This window comes from Triticum dicoccoides, chromosome 5B, assembly GCF_002162155.2.
Source record: "Triticum dicoccoides isolate Atlit2015 ecotype Zavitan chromosome 5B, WEW_v2.0, whole genome shotgun sequence".
Classification (NCBI taxonomy): Eukaryota; Viridiplantae; Streptophyta; class Magnoliopsida; order Poales; family Poaceae; genus Triticum; species Triticum dicoccoides.
Window position 1 is genome coordinate 492,168,706 of NC_041389.1, and position 19,865 is coordinate 492,188,570.

General features: G+C 46.9%; 1 protein-coding gene and 1 pseudogene across 1 annotated transcript; one reads left to right on the forward strand and one right to left on the reverse strand.

Annotated features, from left to right (window-relative positions):
• The first annotated feature begins 6,855 nt into the window (after nucleotides 1-6,855).
• On the forward strand, nucleotides 6,856-9,106 carry LOC119311095 (UPF0664 stress-induced protein C29B12.11c-like). The gene is made up of 5 exons (XM_037586726.1): nucleotides 6,856-7,179; nucleotides 7,968-8,079; nucleotides 8,223-8,294; nucleotides 8,405-8,619; nucleotides 8,712-9,106. Exons 1-5 carry the CDS (start codon nucleotides 7,070-7,072, stop codon nucleotides 8,815-8,817), a joined length of 615 nt encoding a protein of 204 aa, XP_037442623.1. The 5' UTR covers nucleotides 6,856-7,069; the 3' UTR covers nucleotides 8,818-9,106.
• A 94-nt stretch (nucleotides 9,107-9,200) lies between these two features.
• On the reverse strand, nucleotides 9,201-13,010 carry LOC119311094 (annotated as a pseudogene).
• Between the last annotated feature and the right edge of the window lie 6,855 nt (nucleotides 13,011-19,865).

The following is a 19,865-nucleotide window of genomic DNA, read 5'->3' on the forward strand; positions in this document are numbered from 1 at the left end:
GCATTAAGGACATAAGCTTTCTACTGATCGCATAATTGCTACTTTCAACTTTCAACTATATTTTCTCTAGGAACATATCTAAAACAGTAGAACTATAGCGTGAGCTACGACATAATTTGCAAAAGGTCTTTTTGACTATGTTTAGGATAATTAAGTTCATCTTATGAACTCCCACTCAGATAGACATCCCTCTAGTCATCTAAGTGATTACATGATCCGAGTCAACTAGGCCGTGTCCGATCATCACGTGAGACGGACTAGTTAACGTCGGTGAACATCTTCATGTTGATCGTATCTACTATACGACTCATGCTCGACCTTTCGGTCTCCGTGTTCCGAGGCCATGTCTGCACATGCTAGGCTCGTCAAGTTAACCCTAAGTGTTTTCGCTGTGTAAAACTGTCTTACACCCGTTGTATGTGAACGTAAGAATCCATCACACCCGATCATCACGTGGTGCTTAGAAGCGACGAACTGTAGCAACGGTGCACAGTTAGGGGAGAACACTTCTTGAAATTTTGTAAGGGATCATCTTATTTACTACCGTCGTCCTAAGTAAACAAGATGCATAAATATGATAAACATCACATGCAATCAAATAGTGACATGATATGGCCAATATCATTTTGCTCCTTTTGATCTTCATCTTCGGGGCTCCATGATCATCATCGTCACCGGCATGACACCATGATCTCCATCATCATGATCTCCATCATCGTGTCTTCATGAAGTTGTCACGCCAACGACTACTTCTACTTCTATGGCTAACGCGTTTAGCAATAAAGTAAAGTAAGTTACATGGCGTTCTTCAATGACACGCAGGTCATACAAAAAATAAAGACAACTCCTATGGCTCCTGCCGGTTGTCATACTCATCGACATGCAAGTCGTGAATCCTATTACAAGAACATGATCAATCTCATACATCACATATCATTCATCACATTCTTCTTGGCCATATCACATCACATAGCATACCCTGCAAAAACAAGTTAGACGTCCTCTAATTGTTGTTGCATGTTTTACGTGGCTGCTATGGATTTCTAGCAAGAACATTTCTTACCTACGCAAAACCACAACGTGATATGCCAATTGCTATTTACCCTTCATAAGGACCCTTTTCATCGAATCCGTTCCGACTAAAGTGGGAGAGACTGGCACCCGCTAGCCACCTTATGCACCAAGTGCATGTCAATCGGTGGAACCTGTCTCACGTAAGAGTACGTGTAAGGTCGGTCCGGGCCGCTTCATCCCACAATACCGTCGAAACAAGATTGGACTAGTAACGGTAAGCATATTGAACAACATCAACGCCCACAACTACTTTGTGTTCTACTCGTGCAAAGAATCTACGCAATAGACCTAGCTCATGATGCCACTGTTGGGGAACGTAGCAGAAATTCAAAAAATTTCCTACGTAACACCAAGATCTATCTATGGAGAGACCAGCAACGAGTAGAAAGGAGAGTGCATCTACATACCCTTGTAGATCGCTAAGCGGAAGCGTTCAAGTGAACGGGGTTGATGGAGTCGTACTCGTCGTGATTCAGATCACCGATGATCAAGTGCCGAACGGACGGCACCTCCGCGTTCAACACACGTACAGCTCGACGATGTCTCCCACGCCTTGATCCAGCAAGGGGAGAGGGAGAGGTTGAGGAAGACTCCATCCAACAGCAGCACAACGGCGTGATGGTGGTGGAGGAGCGTGGCAATCCTGCAGGGCTTCGCCGAGCACCTACGGCAGAGGAGATGTGTCACGGGAGGGAGAGGGAGGCAACCAAAGGCCTTGGGTATGATTGCTCCTCCTTTTCCCCACTATATATAGGGCCAAGGGAGAGGGGGGAGGCGCAGCCTTGCCCCCTCCTCCAAGGAAGGGGTGCGGCTAAGGATGGGGAGGAGTCCATCCTCCCCAAGGCACCTCGGAGGTGCCTTCCCCCTTTAGGACTCTTCCCTTTTTCCTTTATCTTGGCGCATGGGCCTCTAGGGGCTGGTGCCCTTGGCCCATGTAGGCCAAGGCGCCCCCCTACAGCCCATGTGCCCCCCCGGGGCAGGTGGCCCCACCCGGTGGGCCCCCGGGACCCTTCCGGTGGTCCCGGTACAATACCGATGACCCCGAAACTTGTCCCGATGGCCGAAACAGGACTTCCTATATATAAATCTTTACCTCCGGACCATTCCGGAACTCCTCGTGACGTCCGGGATCTCATCCGGGACTCCGAACAACATTCGGTAACCACATACAAGCTTCCTTTATAACCCTAGCATCATCGAACCTTAAGTGTGTAGACCCTACGGGTTCGGGAGACATGCAGACATGACCGAGACGTTCTCCAGTCAATAACCAACAGCGGGATCTGGATACCCATGTTGGCTCCCACATGTTCCACGATGATCTCATCGGATGAACCACGATGTCAAGGACTTAATCAATCCCGTATTCAATTCCCTTTGTCTAGCGGTATTTTACTTGCCCGAGATTCGATCGTCGGTATCCAATACCTTGTTCAATCTCGTTACCGGCAAGTCACTTTACTCGTTCCGTAACACATCATCCCGTGATCAACTCCTTGGTCACATTGCGCATATGATGATGTCCTACCGAGTGGGCCCAGAGATACCTCTCCGTTTACACGGAGTGACAAATCCCAGTCTTGATCCGCATAAAACAATAGATACTTTCGGAGATACCTGTAGTGCACCTTTATAGTCACCCAGTTACGTTGTGACGTTTGATACACCCAAGGCACTCCTACGGTATCCAGGAGTTACACGATCTCATGGTCAAAAGGAAGAGATACTTGACATTGGCAAAGCTCTAGCAAATGAACTACTCGATCTTTTGTGCTAGTCTTAGGATTGGGTCTTGTCCATCACATCATTCTCCTAATGATGTGATCCCGTTTATCAACGACATCCAATGTCCATAGCCAGGAAACCATGACTATCTGTTGATCACAACGAGCTAGTCAACTAGAGGCTTACTAGGGACATATTGTGGTCTATGTATTCACACGTGTATTACGATTTCCGGATAATACAGTTATAGCATGAATAAAAGACTATTATCATGAACAAGGAAATATAATAATAATACTTTTATTATTGCCTCTAGGGCATATTTCCAACAATCTTAGCATCACCCTTTAATGAGAACGGAAATATTTTGAGTATATATAAGTAGCGCGATCTCTCATCATTAGTAAACAGGGCGGCTATATCATTTAACTTAGTAAGATGTGCCACAACAGTTTCGGATTCATAGCCATAAAAAGGATCAGATTCAACCAAAGTAATTATATCTGGATCAACAGAAAATTCATAATAATCCTTATCGGGAACACTGATAGGTGAAGTAGCAAAAGCAGGGTCGGGTTTCATTCTATCTCTAAGAGATTCTTTACTCCATTTAATTAGCAGCCTCTTAAGTTCATATCTATCTTGGCAGGCAAAAATAGCTGCAGAAGATTCCGCGTCAAAAAGGTAACCCTCAGGAATAGCAGGCATATCTTCATCATCACTTTCATCATTGTATTCAGATTCAATAATTTCTCTTTCTCTAGACCTAGAAATTTGCTCATCTAGAAATTCACCAAGGGCACACTAGTATCAAGCATAGAAGTAGTTTCATCATAAGTATCATGCATAGCTGAAGTGGCATCATCAATAACATGCGACATATCGGAACGAATAGCAGAAGCAGGTTTAGGTGTCGCTAGCTTACTCATAACAGAAGGTGAATCAAGTGCAGAGCTAGATGGCAGTTCCTTACCTCCCCTCGTAGTTGAGGGATAAATTGTTGTCTTAGCGTCTTTCAAATTCTTCATAGTGTCCAGCAGATATAAATCCCAAGTGACTCAAAGAATAGAGCTATGCTCCCCGGCAACGGCGCCACAAAAAGGTCTTGATAACCCACAAGTATAGGGGATCGCAACAATTTTCGAGGGTAGAGTATTCAACCCAAATTTATTGATTCGACACAAGGGGAGCCAAAGAATATTCTCAAGTATTAGCAGCTGAGTTGTCAATTCAACCACACCTGGGAACTTAGTATCTGCAGCAAAGTGTTTAGTAGCAAAGTAATATGATAGTGGTGGTAACGGTAACAAAAGTAAAGACAACAAAAGTAATGTTTTTGGTATTTTGTAGTGATTGTAACAGTAGCAATGGAAAAGTAAATAAGCGAGAACCAGTATATGGAAAACTCGTAGGCACCGGATTAGTGATGGATAATTATACCGGATGTGGTTCGTCATGTAACAGTCATAACATAGGGTGACACAGAACTAGCTCCAATTCATCAATGTAATGTAGGCATGTATTCCGAATATAGTCATACGTGCTTATGGAAAAGAACTTGCATGACATCTTTTGTCCTACCCTCCCGTGGCAGCGGGGTCCTATTGGAAACTAAGGGATATTAAGGCCTCCTTTTAATAGAGAACCAAAACAAAGCATTAGCACATAGTGATACATGAACTCCTCAAACTATGGTCATCACCGGGAGTGGTCCCGATTATTGTCACTTCGGCGTTGCGGATCATAACACATAGTAGGTGACTATAGATTTGCAAGATAGGATCAAGAACTCACATATATTCATGAAAACATAATAGGTTCAGATCTGAAATCATGGCACTCGGGCCCTAGTGACAAGCATTAAGCATAGCAAAGTCATAGCAACATCAATCTCAGAACATAGTGGATACTAGGGATCAAACCCTAACAAAGCTAACTCGATTACATGATAAATCTCATCCAACCCATCACCGTCCAGCAAGCCTACGATGGAATTACTCACGCACGACGGTGAGCATCATGAAATTGGTGATGGAGGATGGTTGATGATGACGACGGTGACGAATCCCCCTCTCCGGAGCCCCGAACGGACTCCAAATTAGCCCTCCCGAGAGAGATTAGGGCTTGGCGGCGGCTCCATATCGTAAAACGCGATGATTTCTTCTCTCTGATTTTTTTCTCCCCGAAAGCCAATATATGGAGTTGGAGTTGGCGTCGGAGGGTCTCCAGGGGGCCCACGAGGTAGGGGGGCGCGCCCCCCACCCTCGTGGACAGGGTGTGGGCCCCCTGGTCTTCATCTTTGGCGAGGATTTTTTATTATTTATTCTAAGATATTCCGTGGAGTTTCAGGTCATTCCGAGAACTTTCATTTTCTGCACAAAAAACAACATAATGGCAATTCTGCTGAAAACAGCGTCAGTCCGGGTTAGTTTCATTCAAATCATACAAGTTAGAGTCCAAAACAAGGGCAAAAGTGTTTGGAAAAGTAGATACGACGGAGACGTATCACGGCGGCTTGGGGTCAAGCCGCTTCTGAAGGGGGGGGGGGGAGAATGTCACGGGCCCAAGGTCAGAAGGCGACGACCAGGCCCAGCCCAAGAGGAGGAGACGGGTCAACCGACTGTTCGACCCAGCCACCTGGGAAATGGGTGAATAAGTAGTGGTGTGGGTGTGCGGAGTAGAGGCATCGAGTGAATTGGGTTGTAATCCTCTCCTTCCCCGACCTCTCTCTCTTCCTCTCTCAGGAACCCTAGCTTCCGATCCCCTTTCCCCTTCCTCTCGAATTTGCTGTACTCCACCATGGATTCAATGAATTGAGAGAGAGAGACCATAACAGCCTCCTACTCGTCCACGTCCGCATCCGCCACAATGCCCGTGCTGGTAGTGAGTTGCTCCTATGCGCATTGGTGCTCGTAGAAGAGGTGGAGGTTTGTACGCTTGGTCGGCATGCGCCTGTCGAAACGCGACCTACCGCCCTTGTAGCATCATGTCGGTGTAGAGAGCCGTGCCTCCCCCATGGCGATGCCGACATGGACCGACGAGGACGGTGGCGTTAGCTCGTCGTTGGCCGTCTCCTCCATTCAGAGCGTTGGAGTTCAAGGAAGCCATGTCGCATGTGGTTCTGAGAGGAGATAGGAAGCGGAGGAGGTTGGATGCGGTTGTTCCTGGGCCTCGTGTTTAAATCACAAAGGCAGTGAGGTGGCTAATGGTGGGCGGCAGATGAACGGATGGGTGGCGTTGGAGTAGATTCCTCGACAACCGCTCATGTTTATTGGAGGGAGGCGGACAAACAATTTGTGAACCGGGAAACCATGAGGGTGGCTATGTCGGCTGAAGCGCCTCTTCAACGCCAGCTCTAGTGCGAGGCCGCGTCTGCTTTGGGCAGGCATGAATGCGGCATTATCCGCTTGGCGGGAAAGGACGTGGTGATGGAGAGGGTTTTGGGTGGGGTCATGTTGTCGGAGGCATGCTGACAGCGGTCCGGTCACCCACAAAGCCCTCAAATTTGCTTTCAGTTTGCATTAAAAAGGAATTTCGGACTGGTCAACGGATGAGTACAGGACCAAAGCACATCCGAATCGCATGGTCCGGACGAATGGTGCCAATATCATCTCGTGAAAAAAAAATTTAGTACTCCCTCCGTCCGAAAATACTTGTCATCAAAATGAATAAAAAGAGATGTATCTAGAACGAAAATACATCTAGATACATCCCCTTTTATCCATTTTGATGACAAGTACTCCCTCTGTTCCTAAATATAAGTCTTTTTAGAGATTTTACTATAGACTACATACGGAGCAAAATGAGTGAACCTACACTCTAAAATATGTCTATATACATCCGTATCTAGTTTGCAGTGGAATCTTTTAAAAACATATGTTTAGAAACAGAGGAAGTATTTCCGGACCGGAGGGAGTAACAAACAATTTGGCTGAGGGTCAGCGGTAGGGACACGCTTCGGGCCGCGTCTGGAACGCTCTCCGCCTCGCACGAGAGATCGAGCGGTCCACGCGATCGATCCCCTCTCGCATAAACGCGACCACCCCCAACCCAACCCAGAGTCGCAACGAAACCAAACAAACCACCCGAGTCGACCGCTTCGAGAAGCCTCGCCACCAAGGCACCCAGACCCAGACCTCCTCCCGGGAATCGGAACCGCGTCCCAGCCAGCCCCAACCCATTCGTCGCTCCCCTGATCCATCCGGCGACGCGGCGGAGCGAGGAACCAAGGCTCGAGCAGCGGGCGGGCGGGCGGAGAGGAGCCGGAGAGATGGCGGAGAACCCGCAGCTGTTCGGGAACGGGATGCCCGTGCCCTTCCACGGCGAGATGTTCGTCCTCGCCCGCGACGGCGTCGAGTTCCACGTCGACAAGATCCCCTCGTGCGTAATCCCCTCTCTCTCATCCGTCCTCTCACCCCGGTTGCTTTCGCCTCGCTTGGACAGATTGCTATTTTTTTTTCCGATCTAGCATCGCGAGCGATCGCGCTGTCTGGATGGGGATTTTTAATTGGGGTTAGGTTAGGGTTTGATGCGAAGAAACGGCGGGGGATTGGTTGGCTTCTAGGAGGATGGCTTTAACAGCTCTTCGGAATTGGCTCGTCTGAGATTCCCGGTGATGCGGGCGGTCCTAATTGTGCCGAGCCCTTAGTTTGAGAGGGGAATTCTGCCCTTCAGTGGCTGGCATGTCGCCTTGCAACGAATTTTTAGCTATCCTCGTGTTCGTCCTTGTCTTCTTCAAGAGGATTGCAGACATACGAGTTCCAAGGTTTGATGTGTTTGTGATGCCTGGTTTACCAGTATAGGCTTGTATCGAACCACTGGACTGCTACATAATTTGGAACGCTTGGTTGGAACTGCTAGGTGACAAGGAGAAAAATAATGCTGCTGCTGCATATTGTATGGTTTGGGATTTATTTAGGAACGGTGCACGGAAACACCGTATCATAGTCTGTAGTAGATCGTGAGCTACAAATGCGGCACCCATTTATCTCGTTGTGCACGAGTTAGATGAGGAATGCTTTCATTGTGTTGTACTCTAGTCATTTAGAAGGCTTTCTCATTGTGTTCTGCATGGGATTTCATCTTATTAAGTTAAACACTGCTTTGCACAAAAAATGACTAACTGGACTCTATCATCAGTCTCATATGGTTGCTTCGCCTGTTCTCAGGGTGCCCGGCGGTCACGCAAAAACAAAGGGCACCATATACCTGTCTAACATAAGGATGGTGTTTGTCGCCGCCAAGCCTGTTGGGAACTTCTTTGCCTTTGATATGCCCCTGGTGAGTAAATGCATCCTGAAATGACCCTATCCCGTGTGAATCGGTGGAAGGAACAATTGATGTTGCTTCCTTAATAATAATTTCATTACATCATGGGTTCAGAGCAAAATGTAAATTCTCTGACATGGCAAACTTGTTGGCAGCTGTACGTGCACGGTGAGAAGTTCAACCAACCGATATTTCACTGCAACAATATTTCTGGATTCGTTGAGCCGGTGAGTTGTTTGTCACTGAACATTTCATGATCGAACCAGAGAATACTTGCACATCCTACGTTCCTATAAAACCACGGGGATACTAATAACCTTGGGCGGGTTCAATGCAGGTTGTTCCAGAGAGCCAGAACAGGGCTCTGTACTCGACCCACACCTTCAAGATCTTGTTCAAGGAAGGTGGATGTGGTACCTTTGTGCCACTCTTCCTGAACCTGATAACATCAGTGCGGCGCTACAATCAGTTTGAAGCCCAGCCTGCTACTGTGCCCCGTGTGGACCCCATGCAGGCAGCGCAAACTCCTGTCGACGACATGATGCGCCATGCGTGAGTGCACCAATCTGACATTTCCCAGTATCCTCCTTCCAGCTATTCCCCTGTTGTGTTGTGTGAACTCACTGGTGGTCTGATGTTCACAGGTACGTCGATCCACATGATCCTACCAAGATCTTCCTCCAGCAGCCCGCACCGGAATCCCAGCTGAGGAGGAGAAACTACCACGGCCCCGCGGACAACGCGTACTGATGCTTTGGCCTGATTGCGAAGTGCATGTGTTTTCGATGATCTATGTGGCGCGCACACGAGCAATATATCTGTTTGGTGTCATTCTGGTGATTCTCACTGAAGGATGTGATGGAAGTATAGTAGTGTGATGATGATGTCAGACAATTGTGTGCTCCACTGTTGGATTCAATCCAGATCTAAGTATAATAATGTACATACAAGGTGATCTGCTGGATTATATGTTGCTGATCTCGTCGTATAGAGTTAAGAATTGGTCTGAATGCTGAGTAAATTTGTGTCGACATGTTGAGATGTGTGCGTTTGTTGGGTCCATTCAGCCTCTTGAGCCTTGGATGGCAATCAGAATATACCAAACCTAGGATGGCAAGCTCTCAGTCATATTGTGCATGTAAAGTGGTCTGCTTGGCTATATGTTGCTGATCTGCTGCAGCACTAGTGTCCCTTGTAATCAACACACGGGGAATAAATACACCATAGAGAAAGATAGGGATTGAGCAATGTCTTGTGGTTTGGGCAAGGAAGAAAATATTACTACAAGCAGTTGACTGCAAACCAATTGGAAACAATTAAATGTGGATCTTGAGCATCTCTCGTGCAATAATATTACAAACCATGGGAAATACGCAAGCTCAGTGTTTATGGTTTAACAGCATTATACTCACTATATTACAGACATAGTAGTTGCAAGTTGTTGACAAGGATCATCAAATTCTGCACCGTGTAGCAGCAGCACCACTTGACTCGCAAAATCAGCAACATGCTAGTACAATAGACGAGGTATATTATTGGCAGGCAGGTTTAAGGATCACACGGCCTCCACGCTTGAGGGAGTCTTGGGCGATGATGATGATGAAGAGCCGCCGCCATCATCTACATGGGCTCTTCGTGTCCAGGGTGTCCATTCCATCGTCTGGTGGGTGTTTGACAGTTTAGCAAACGGATTAAGAAACACCATCATGACAACTCTTTACAAGCAAGATACGGTGATTTATTACCTCTAAGTCATTGACACATACATAAGGAACGTGCTGAATCTTTTCCCAGTTGGGGTCTCCAGCTCTTCTGCATGAACTCATCAGCATCTCATTGCAGAAGCTGAGATCGAAGTGCTCAAGAGAACGCGGCAGCGTCGGAAGCGACCGGATGTTCGGGCACCAGTCGAGGGCCAGGTACTTGAGCGACGTCAGGTGCTCCATGTGATCCGGCATGGTGGACGAGCTGCAACGGCACATGTAGAAGGAACGGAGGTGAGGCCAAAACCCACCAAGCTCTTGGCCAAGCTCTGTGCTGCAATGGAAGAGGCTGAGTTGGTTGAGATACTTTGGGCAGCCGTCGTGCTGGCCCATCATCCAGCTCGGGTATCTCAAGCCATGGTAAGAGTGGATAGTCAGTGATTCCAGATGCTTGGGTGGGCAGAGACCCTCCAGCACCTCCGTCTGAGCCTCCTGCTTCTTCAACTCTCCTCTCGTATCACGCCCCTACCACAGTTCCAATGTTGTCAGCCCTTCTTTGTCGCCCAGCTTGGCTTCAAGGGCTTCCTGCTGGGTCTCGACGTTCTCGAGGCCCGCGATACTCAGTTTGCCGCGAAGCTGGTTCAGGCCGCCGAGTTGCTTTAACTCGCACCCTTGCTCCTTTCCCACTTCAAATTTTTGCAGCGTTAGAAGCAACGTCATCCTGCCAACTCTTGGGATCTTCAGAAACGGCATTCCGGCCATGTGTCGCAAGTTGATGAGGCCAAACATGTCGTCACGAGAGTTGAACACCAATTTTTCAACACCAGAAAAATCTACAACCTGCATGTGGTAAAGCTTGCTCAAAGTGCTTGGTAAAACCAGCATCTTGCCGTGTCTAGTCTCATAAGGAAGATGCCTTAGATACCGTAGATGCCTTAGCTGACCAATACATTCTGGGACTGAAAATGTACCTTGATCATTATAGACAGGTATGATAAGCACCCGCAACTTCTTTAGCCTCACAAACAGACTCTTGACCACTTTATCCTCAACTGGTTTTGTGACATCTACGCCGTCAATGATGAGAGTCCGCAGCTTGTCCAATTTACATATCTTCTCAGTAATCAATTCTGAATCATAGGTCTGAAGATAAAAATGGCGGGCGTCTAGGGGAACTTCTTTTTCATGTCCTCCTTCCATTATCAAGCTGTCTCCTCTCCGTTTCCATCTGTTCTCGATTTTGAAACAATCACTTCCAGCGACCTTGTCCGCTAAATCAAGCAACAAATCATGAACTATATAAGTGTCCTTTCTACCAGTGTGGAACTCTACTTTATGTTGCAGAAATGAGGCTGACACTAGTTCATCAAAGTATCCCTGGCAAACATCTTCTGAATCCTTCCCTTCGTTGCTACTTCTGGCAAACCCTTCTGCAGCCCAAAGCTTCACTAGCTCATCTTGTCTCAAGAGACGTCTTCGAGGGAAAATACTGCAGTAAGCAAAGCATCGTCTGACCTGTTCATCAAGATGTTGGTAGCTCCACCACAGAGCTCCCATGGTGTCATCCAAATGGTTCCCATCTCGGGAACTTCTCCAGTAATCAATGTTTGGCCTCATACGTAGCTGCCCTCCAACAATTTTGGCCGCTAGAGGTGACCCCTTTAGCTTTTTTGCAATCTGAGTCGCAATGTCTTCGAGTCTTATTCGGTCATCAGCAGCAACGCACACGTTGTGAAATGCATAGTGCTTGAACAATTTCAGGAAGACATCTTCACCTAGGACTGACATGGGAATACATATCTGCTCTGCAGCACCCAGAGCTATCAATGCATCTTTAGTTCTACTAGTCACCAGGACCTTGCTTCCTGGTTCTCCAGCGTTCAGCGGTGAAAGTATCTGTTGCAGCTTCTCATACTGCCTCACATCTCTATTATTGTACCAAACATCATCTAGTACCAAGAGGAACCGTTTTCCATGTACCTTCTCCAAATTAGTTTGTAAGGTGTCAAGATTATTGAACTGAGGGCACGGGGTCCTGCTAGCGGCCTCAGACATCTGCCCGAAAATGGTATCCACACTAAAATCCTGAGAAACGTGAACCCACATAACAAGGTTGAAATGACCATCCTTTTGCTCACGGGCACAAACAAGTTGTGAAAGGGTTGATTTCCCAGAACCACCGATGCCATGAATGCCGATTACGGAATAACATTGAGCCCTGTTGGTGTTTGGTTGAGCATCTTCTTCATTATCATGAAGCATTGCAACTATGTTATCACAATCTTTATCTCGTCCGATTACCAGGGATGGAGGCCTCGCCGTAGTGACCGCACCTCGTGAGTTGGCAGGTTTGCTCAAATTAGTATTGCTTTTGTTTGGCAAGTTCATCTGTTCAAAAAATCCACATGCATCATTTATGACCTTTTCTATTTTTTCTAGGCTCTGCTTCAACTCGATTTTTGACATGCCACACTCCTGCAAAAACAAAATACCAAGCGAGGGAATCGATGAATGAGAAAATATTTCTACGGATCCGAGAAACGTACATAAGAAAACTGAAGTTAGTTTTAATTTTCAGCTTGATTAGCAAAATAAGGTTATTTTTAATATTATCCAACTCAGTTTTGGTTCGTCACTTTTGCCAGGAAAGGATATGGTTGCTAAGTTGTGAAGCCAATGAGCCCCCAAATAAACCGGAAAATCAAGGGTAGAGCCCCAAATGTACTCTCCTTTTGCAATTCTAACATGTTTTCATGCAACAATTAACAAAAAACCGTTTTATGCCCGAGAGGAAATACAAACACATATAGAGGCAGTAAAGGACCTGATCTTTCAGGAAGTTGCACTTTTTCATGGCAGACGTCAAGAGCTTCTTCACATGGTTCTTGTTGCGTCGAGGCGCGGCCACCTCTAACTTGAGATAGTCATCTTGTATCTGTTTCTCTAGGAGGTAATACTCAACATCATCCAGGATGTCCTCTGCTTCGTAGAAAGCAGACTTAAGATCGTTGAACAGCTGCTGCAGACGAGGCCTGTAAGGGCTCTCCTCAACTATTTCCATCACGCGCTGTAGCAGCAAAATCTTTGGCTCCAGTTCCTTGAGCTTCTGCGATGCATCAAAGCTGAGGAGGGAGGAGGCCTTCTTGTAAAGCTCGGAGATGATGGGCGAGGCGACCCACCCAGCGGCTTTCATGGCCATCCTACAGCGGCAGCAGCGGACACCGGATCCGCCATTAGAAGCCGCAAGTCGTCCGGCGATTTGCTGGAGAATATGCCGAGATGAGAGTAAATTAAATCCAGATGGAACAAAAAAATCAAGCATAGATGGGGTTGATTTAGAGGCTGGGGGTGGGGGTAAATTACCTTGACAGAAACCGGTGAGGGTCAGGTCAAATCCGGCGGCTGAAGGATGGTGGGAAGGTGCTCGGCTGATGGAGGTCCGGACGGCGTCCAGCGGCTGGAGGTCAGGGACGGCCGACGGTGGCTGGAGGCGGTCGGCGTGTCTTGGTTTCCGGAAATGCAAAGGGCGATGGAGGCCGGACGAGAGGTGTGGCGAGAGTGAAGTCTCGACTCTCGAGTCTCCCTCCCTCGTTTAACTTTTCAAACTGCCCCCCTCAATTATTGATCTGGTGCACTACAATTCCTCGCACAATTGGAAGAAAGAAAAACCTCACAGCTGTCCCCTCAAACGCGTGACAACAGTCAAAGGTGGTCTACATCGGTTTCGACATCCTTAGAGCATCTACAACCGGACCCCATACCCGCCCGAACGGATTGCCTCGTCAGTGATCGAACACAAAAACCGCACCCTACCAGGCGCCCCAAATCAGGCCGGAACGCCCGGACTAACTGGCAACCCTTGTATCCAGTCTAAATCTTGGACGCATATGGGGACGCCCGGACGCGGCTGGGCATGCCCGCCCGTCGGATCTGGCCCATGCTGGCCCATTCAACCCCACATCAAATGGACCCTATCTGCACCTTCGGTCGAAACCCTAGCCGCATTCCACTCCACTTCCTTCCCCTCCAGTCCACTCCACTCCGCCACCCGGGCTCTTGTCGGACGATCACCGGCCTTCTCGGCATGGCGGGCAGCGGATCACAGTCCTACACCTTCAGATCCGTCGACCCCGAGCTCATCCCACAAGACCCCGAGAAGGAGATGACCATCCGGTTTGCGCTCCGTTGCTCCTGAGAGGAGGCCGCTTGACGGGAATCCATTGCGTCTGCCCAAATGACGCATGGATCAGCCGCGAGGTGTGTCGTTGCTGCCTCACCGGAGGCGGTGTGGTCCATCTGGCATCCGAACACGTTGGCGGATGCGCAACCCCTCCGTTGGTGTCCGCGTGGGCATCGTCTGACGCAAATATGGCGCGGCGTGCCCGCCGGGCTAGGCAGCGGCAGTCCTCGTGGCAGTGGATGTTGCCGAAGCGGAGTCGTATTTTCCAGCACCCCGTATGGTGCACCAGTCCGGGCGCCGCAACCACGTCATGGTGGACATCGCCGGCTCCTCCCAGGTCGGATTCAACATCGATCTCACGTCCACCGGCGCAGTGAAGGTTACAGACTCCAAAGAGGAAGAGTAGGCCATGGGAGCCGGCAGCGCCATGACTCCTATGAGTCGGTTCGTTCCCATGTCCAACTCTACCTCGCTGATGACCGGACCAACACTGTGAGGGGCGCGGCGGAGCCGGACGAGCTCCGCTTAAATTAGGTTTTACGTCTGTATGTAATAATATGGATTAGATGATTTGGAAATGATGTTTGTGATTGTGGAATCAACTTTTTATGTGTTGTCCAGTCACTGTCCGTGGACGCGCCCGGGCGTGTTCGCGGGCGTTTGGGGCGGGGGCCTGGTGTCGGATTTAAGCAACTACAGTTGTAGATGCTCTTAGGGTTTCCCTTCTAAAATTTTGCATATATTTACCACATTTTAGCAAGCCAAATGTGAGATGAGATAAGGACGTTCACAAGTGAGGGTGTTCGTGAAACAATGGTGCTAGTGTAAAATCCGGCAGACCCCTCAATAAGATATCTTTTACCATTGTGTTTTTTAAACGAGTGTGTTCTGTCGGATATTGTTCTAACTGGTAAGGTGCCACTATAAGGAGTCATTTTCTTTCAGTTTTCAATTATTTTCCTTATTTTGGCTATTTTTAGTTTCTCCCACTATTTTTATTTTGGTTTATTTTTTTCGCAACTCTTCTATTTTTATTTATCTCAAGGAAGCTATGATGATCTTTTTGAAGTAATTACTTATCAAGTTATTTTAGTTTTTAGCATCTCATGTCAAGTTTTGTGTTTGTTTAGCTCCTTCCCTCTTCTTCTCATTTATTCATGAGAGTGAATTACACCGGTGATGCTAGAACTCGTGTAAACAGTTACTTTAGTACTAGAACTTGCGGTATACATTAAAATGGTGAAATAACTTGAGTTTGGCGTGCAAATACACTGCAAATTTTGTTGTATAAGGTTGCCACCCTAACATGGCATGACAGCGTGGCGCAGGGCCCGCTGCCAGTGACTGCATGGTGAAGACGAGGCGTGTAGCATGCTCTTTTGGCGAAAACCCCCACGTTGTCATGTCTTGTCAGCGTCAAGGCCATATACAAACAAGATTTTCACTGTATTTACATCCCAAAGTCTAGTTTTTGCACCACTTTGATGTATACCGCAAGTTCTAGCACTAAAGTGACAGTTTGTGCTAAGTTTTAGCATTACTAGTGTAATTGGCTTTATTAATAACTTTTAACTCCACCAATGCAACAACCTCATGAAGGACCTTTATTTTTTTCTGTATTACTTTTCTCCTAAATCATGAAATGTTTTAAATTTCTTGAAAAAATATCTTATTTGAATTTGATTAAATTAAATATATCTTTTTTTGAGCAATCCGCATCCTTTATTAAACGTTCAAACATAATGGGATACAGATGATATCGGGCATAATACTAAGCTACACATGGCGCCCAGGACTAAGAGAAGCAGCTGCCTTTGCCAAGGCATGGGCCTCTCCATTGTGCTTTCTATTTTCATGAATAAAACTAGTGTCGCTAAACAACCTCCTCTGATGTTTTATGTCATGTAAGATAGGATAATATCTGCATGGAACTTCCTCCCGTAAATTTGTTACGACCTCCAAGCAGTCAGTGGCTACACACACAGATTGGAGCTGCAGATCGGCAGCAAGCGAGAGAGCTTCGCTACATGCCTGAGCTTCGAGGATTGTCGGATCGAGACGGCCTTCATAGATGATCGCCGAGGCACCAATGTAGTTGCCCCCCTTGTCCCTACAGATAGCCGCTGAGGCGGCCCGGTCCCCTATCTTGGAGAAGCCACCATCGACATTGATCTTGAACTCATGACGCTCGGGGGGAAGCCACCCGATCCGTGTTGCTGGCTCCATCCGCGCTCCTGTATTCACATGCAAGTCCCTGGAATTCACATGCAGGTCCTTGGGATTTGCATGCCGCTCCTTTTGGCGTGCACTATTTTTTGGTAGCATCCCCAGATCTGCCGAGAATTTGTTTACAAAGATATGAGTGGATAGCGGACTCTGAAACTGATCATCATGTATGGCTCGACGTCGTGCCCACCAGATGGCCCACATGGTTACGAGAACACGTGCCAGATCATCGGTGTTTAAAGTATCCACCAGCCATAGCATCCAGAGCTTTGGATCTTCCATTATGTTTGAGATGATCGTATCTGTGAGGTCCTCATCGGCGAGAGCCCAAACACAACGTGCCATGCGACAGTCAAAGAGAGAGTGGCGCCAAGTATCCACTGCCGCGTGACAAAGCGAGCACTCCACCGAGTCGGCCATACTTCTATGCTTTCGGACTTCTCCTGTGGGAATGGAGCATTTGGCCAATCTCCAAGCAAAGACGCGGACTTTCGAAGGGACCGCCGCTCCCCATAACTTTGCCCAAGATCCTTTGTCTGCTTCAACACGCGAGTGCCCATCATTGTGTTCGAGCCAGTCCGTGCGCTGCTGCTTGGTGGCTGACAGAAGCTTGTATGCCGACCGAACTGTGAAGACATCCTTTCGTTCATAGTGCCATGCCCAGAAATCTTGGCGAACTCGAGAGCTGAGCGGGATGTTAAGGATTGCCTACTTGTCCATTGGGTACAAATGTTCATCCAAAGCCTCCATATCCCATGCAAAAGTGACAGGATTGATGAGATCCGAGACAAGCTGCGGGGGATTCAAAGTTTTTGGGCACACCGGTCGCAGCTTGAAATCGCGTGGTAGGCCCAAAAGTCAGCCTCCAAATCTGTGGAAAACATCATACAACCCATTAGCCATTATTTTTAATAATTTACAGCCCATTTGCTAATTCTTAAGGATATTTGAAGCCCATATTCTTTTTATTAGCATTACAGACCATATATTCTGGGCACTACTAAAAAACTCATCAAAATTTTGCATATTTCGGTGGGCTTTGAACTCTTTTAATCACGAAATTTCGAGTCACGTTAACAATAATTTTCAAAAAAATATATAAAAATAAAATTCAAAAAACAATTCTCCGCCAAAAAGATGAATGAAATTTAGAATCTTAACTAGCAAGATGCTCGTTCGCTGCACGGAACATGAAGGTGCATTTGTATGAGTAGTTTATCTTATGGGAGAAAAGATGATATTTTAATGTAATTGCCAGTTGGCTTTGGTTTTTATAAGAGTAGAGAGTAGAGAAATCCTGATCTTTTTTGATATTTTAATGCAATTGCCGGTCAGCCCATTTCTTACAACTTATAACCCATTTTCTGGGGAAGCCCATTTCTTACTACTTACATCCCTCCTCATCTTGAAAGATTTGCAACCCAGCAGGGCTGAGAAAAGCAAGTAGGCCTCGGTTTTGGTATTCTCCAAAAAAAAAGAACTGGGCTAGCCATTTTCAGAAAGAAAAATACATCAACTGGGCTCATCATGTGCTTAATAAAAGCGTAAGCGTGGGCTAGACGGGCCACATCCCCCGCACAACGCGCAGTTGAGCTCCATCTCTGAAACTAAAAAACCACTGGGCGAGCTGCTGGGTCCCTGGTGTTATCCGCTCGTTGTGTAATTTTCTCGTTTATTGACTACATTGACAATGGCGTGGGACCTAGTTGATAAACAATTAGGAGGAAGTATTTTTTGGCTTGTAATAACGAGGCACCTGCTTGCAAAATGCAATGACCCTGGTGGGTCCCTACTGTCAGCCTCTCCACGTACAGTCATCTCCTGATTCCTCTTGGTTGTTGACCATGTTGACAATGCCAGATGACGGCAGCACAGCGAGCGAACCAAGACGGAGAACGAGGGCGAGGCCTCGGACGGGAATGGACAACAGCCGTGGAAGATGCGATAGTGTAGTGGCAAGTGGAGGGGAGTACGAGGGCAACAACATGCAACTCAAGCATACAAATGGTACAAAAAGCCCAAGGATTAATTGTTCATAAAATTTTTAGACAAAACCCAGATTGAACATGACAGTAACATCTAACCCAACCACTCTTTTTTGCAGTCACAAACAAATGGATCGGTCTGATCCATCAAATCAACATCCTGTGCAAAAAAATTATTTCAGGATGACTACAACTTGTTGTAAATAGAAGCCGAGCACGTTTAGAAGCCCATTTGTCCACCTGAAACTTCTTTTTTTGCTGTTCAACATGTCCGTCCGTGAGAAGTCTCTTGCAGTAAAAATTAAGCCTCATGGACAATAGTAACCTCGCATTCAACATGAAGAATGTGACAAAGCTTTTGTTTGCCTGGTTGGATGCATATCGTTCCATCGTTATTGTCCTCAAACGAATGTCATGAGAATTGAGAAAATCTTTGTGCTTATTACGCCACCGATTGGTTATATGTTTTTCTCCTTGTGGTTCTGCCTAAGTAGACATGAAGATTGAAAATAGTTCAGGTCTGAAAAAAGAGTACGTCGAAAGAACGACAGCTGAACAGTTAATTGTAGTACAATATACACGGGCTCTCAATGTGCATGAAATCATTACCTCTCTATATAAATTCTCTAGAGATTGAAAGCATCACAGCAAGCCAATAATTATGTCAGATCAAAACTAAACATTCTGATATATATGATCTTGACAAAATCCACCAGCATTGATAGGCTATCAATGGACGAACTCTTCATTGAGCATATAACATAATATTAGTACCCAAAGTGTACTCCAAGATGATATAAAACTTATGCGCACAAATGAAAAATGCAGCTTATGATTACAAATGTGTAGATGATAATATATGGTACCTGAAAAGGTGAGGAGCCAAGCACCAACTCCTTGTGATCATTAAACGGGCCACGAATTACACCCAAGGTCTCCAATTGGGCGCAGAGACGACAGTTATTTGTGAAGGTGTATAATAATTATCAAGGAGCAACCTTTGAAGTGAATGGGCATCTTCGATGATGAGCTGTTGTCCCTCAAAACAAATTCCAATGCTTTTAAGGTGAGGCGACTTTATTTGGAGACAACTGATACGAATTTCTATTCCCAAAACAATCAGCAAGCGCTCTAGGGCAGGGCAACTGGAGTGGATGATGCTGTGCAGTGAGGCCTCCGACAGATAAACCACCACAAGCGAAAGTTTTTTTAGCAGTGGGAGTCGAAGCATTTGTACCAGGTCGTCTGGTAGATGGCACCGGGCGAAGGTGGCGGTGTGGAGAGAGGAGGAAAACCGCGAGATGGAAAACAGTGGTGTGGGCGCGAATTCTTGGTGTGTTCGTGGTATGAAACTTTTGTGGTAATGGTACAACTCAAACTGCTGGAGTTTTCTGAATTCAGGGGATGTCAGCCAAGCGTCTACCGTGCCGGGTATGGACAACAGGTAGCGTGTTTGGATGCAGAGGCATTGAACGGGGCCCTGCTGGTCAGAAGAGACGATGGCTCTGAGGAGATCAAATTCAGGAAGGACAGATATCTAACGACATTCGAGATTGAGGGGTGCAGTGCATCATAGAGGGCGCCACCGAGTTGAGTGGACTTGTGTGCGGCAGCAATCCTTGGTGGGGAGAAGCGAGATGATCTCCTCAAGGATGACGTCCGGGAGATCGCTGATGCGGTCCACCAGAGATTCTACCGGTTCCT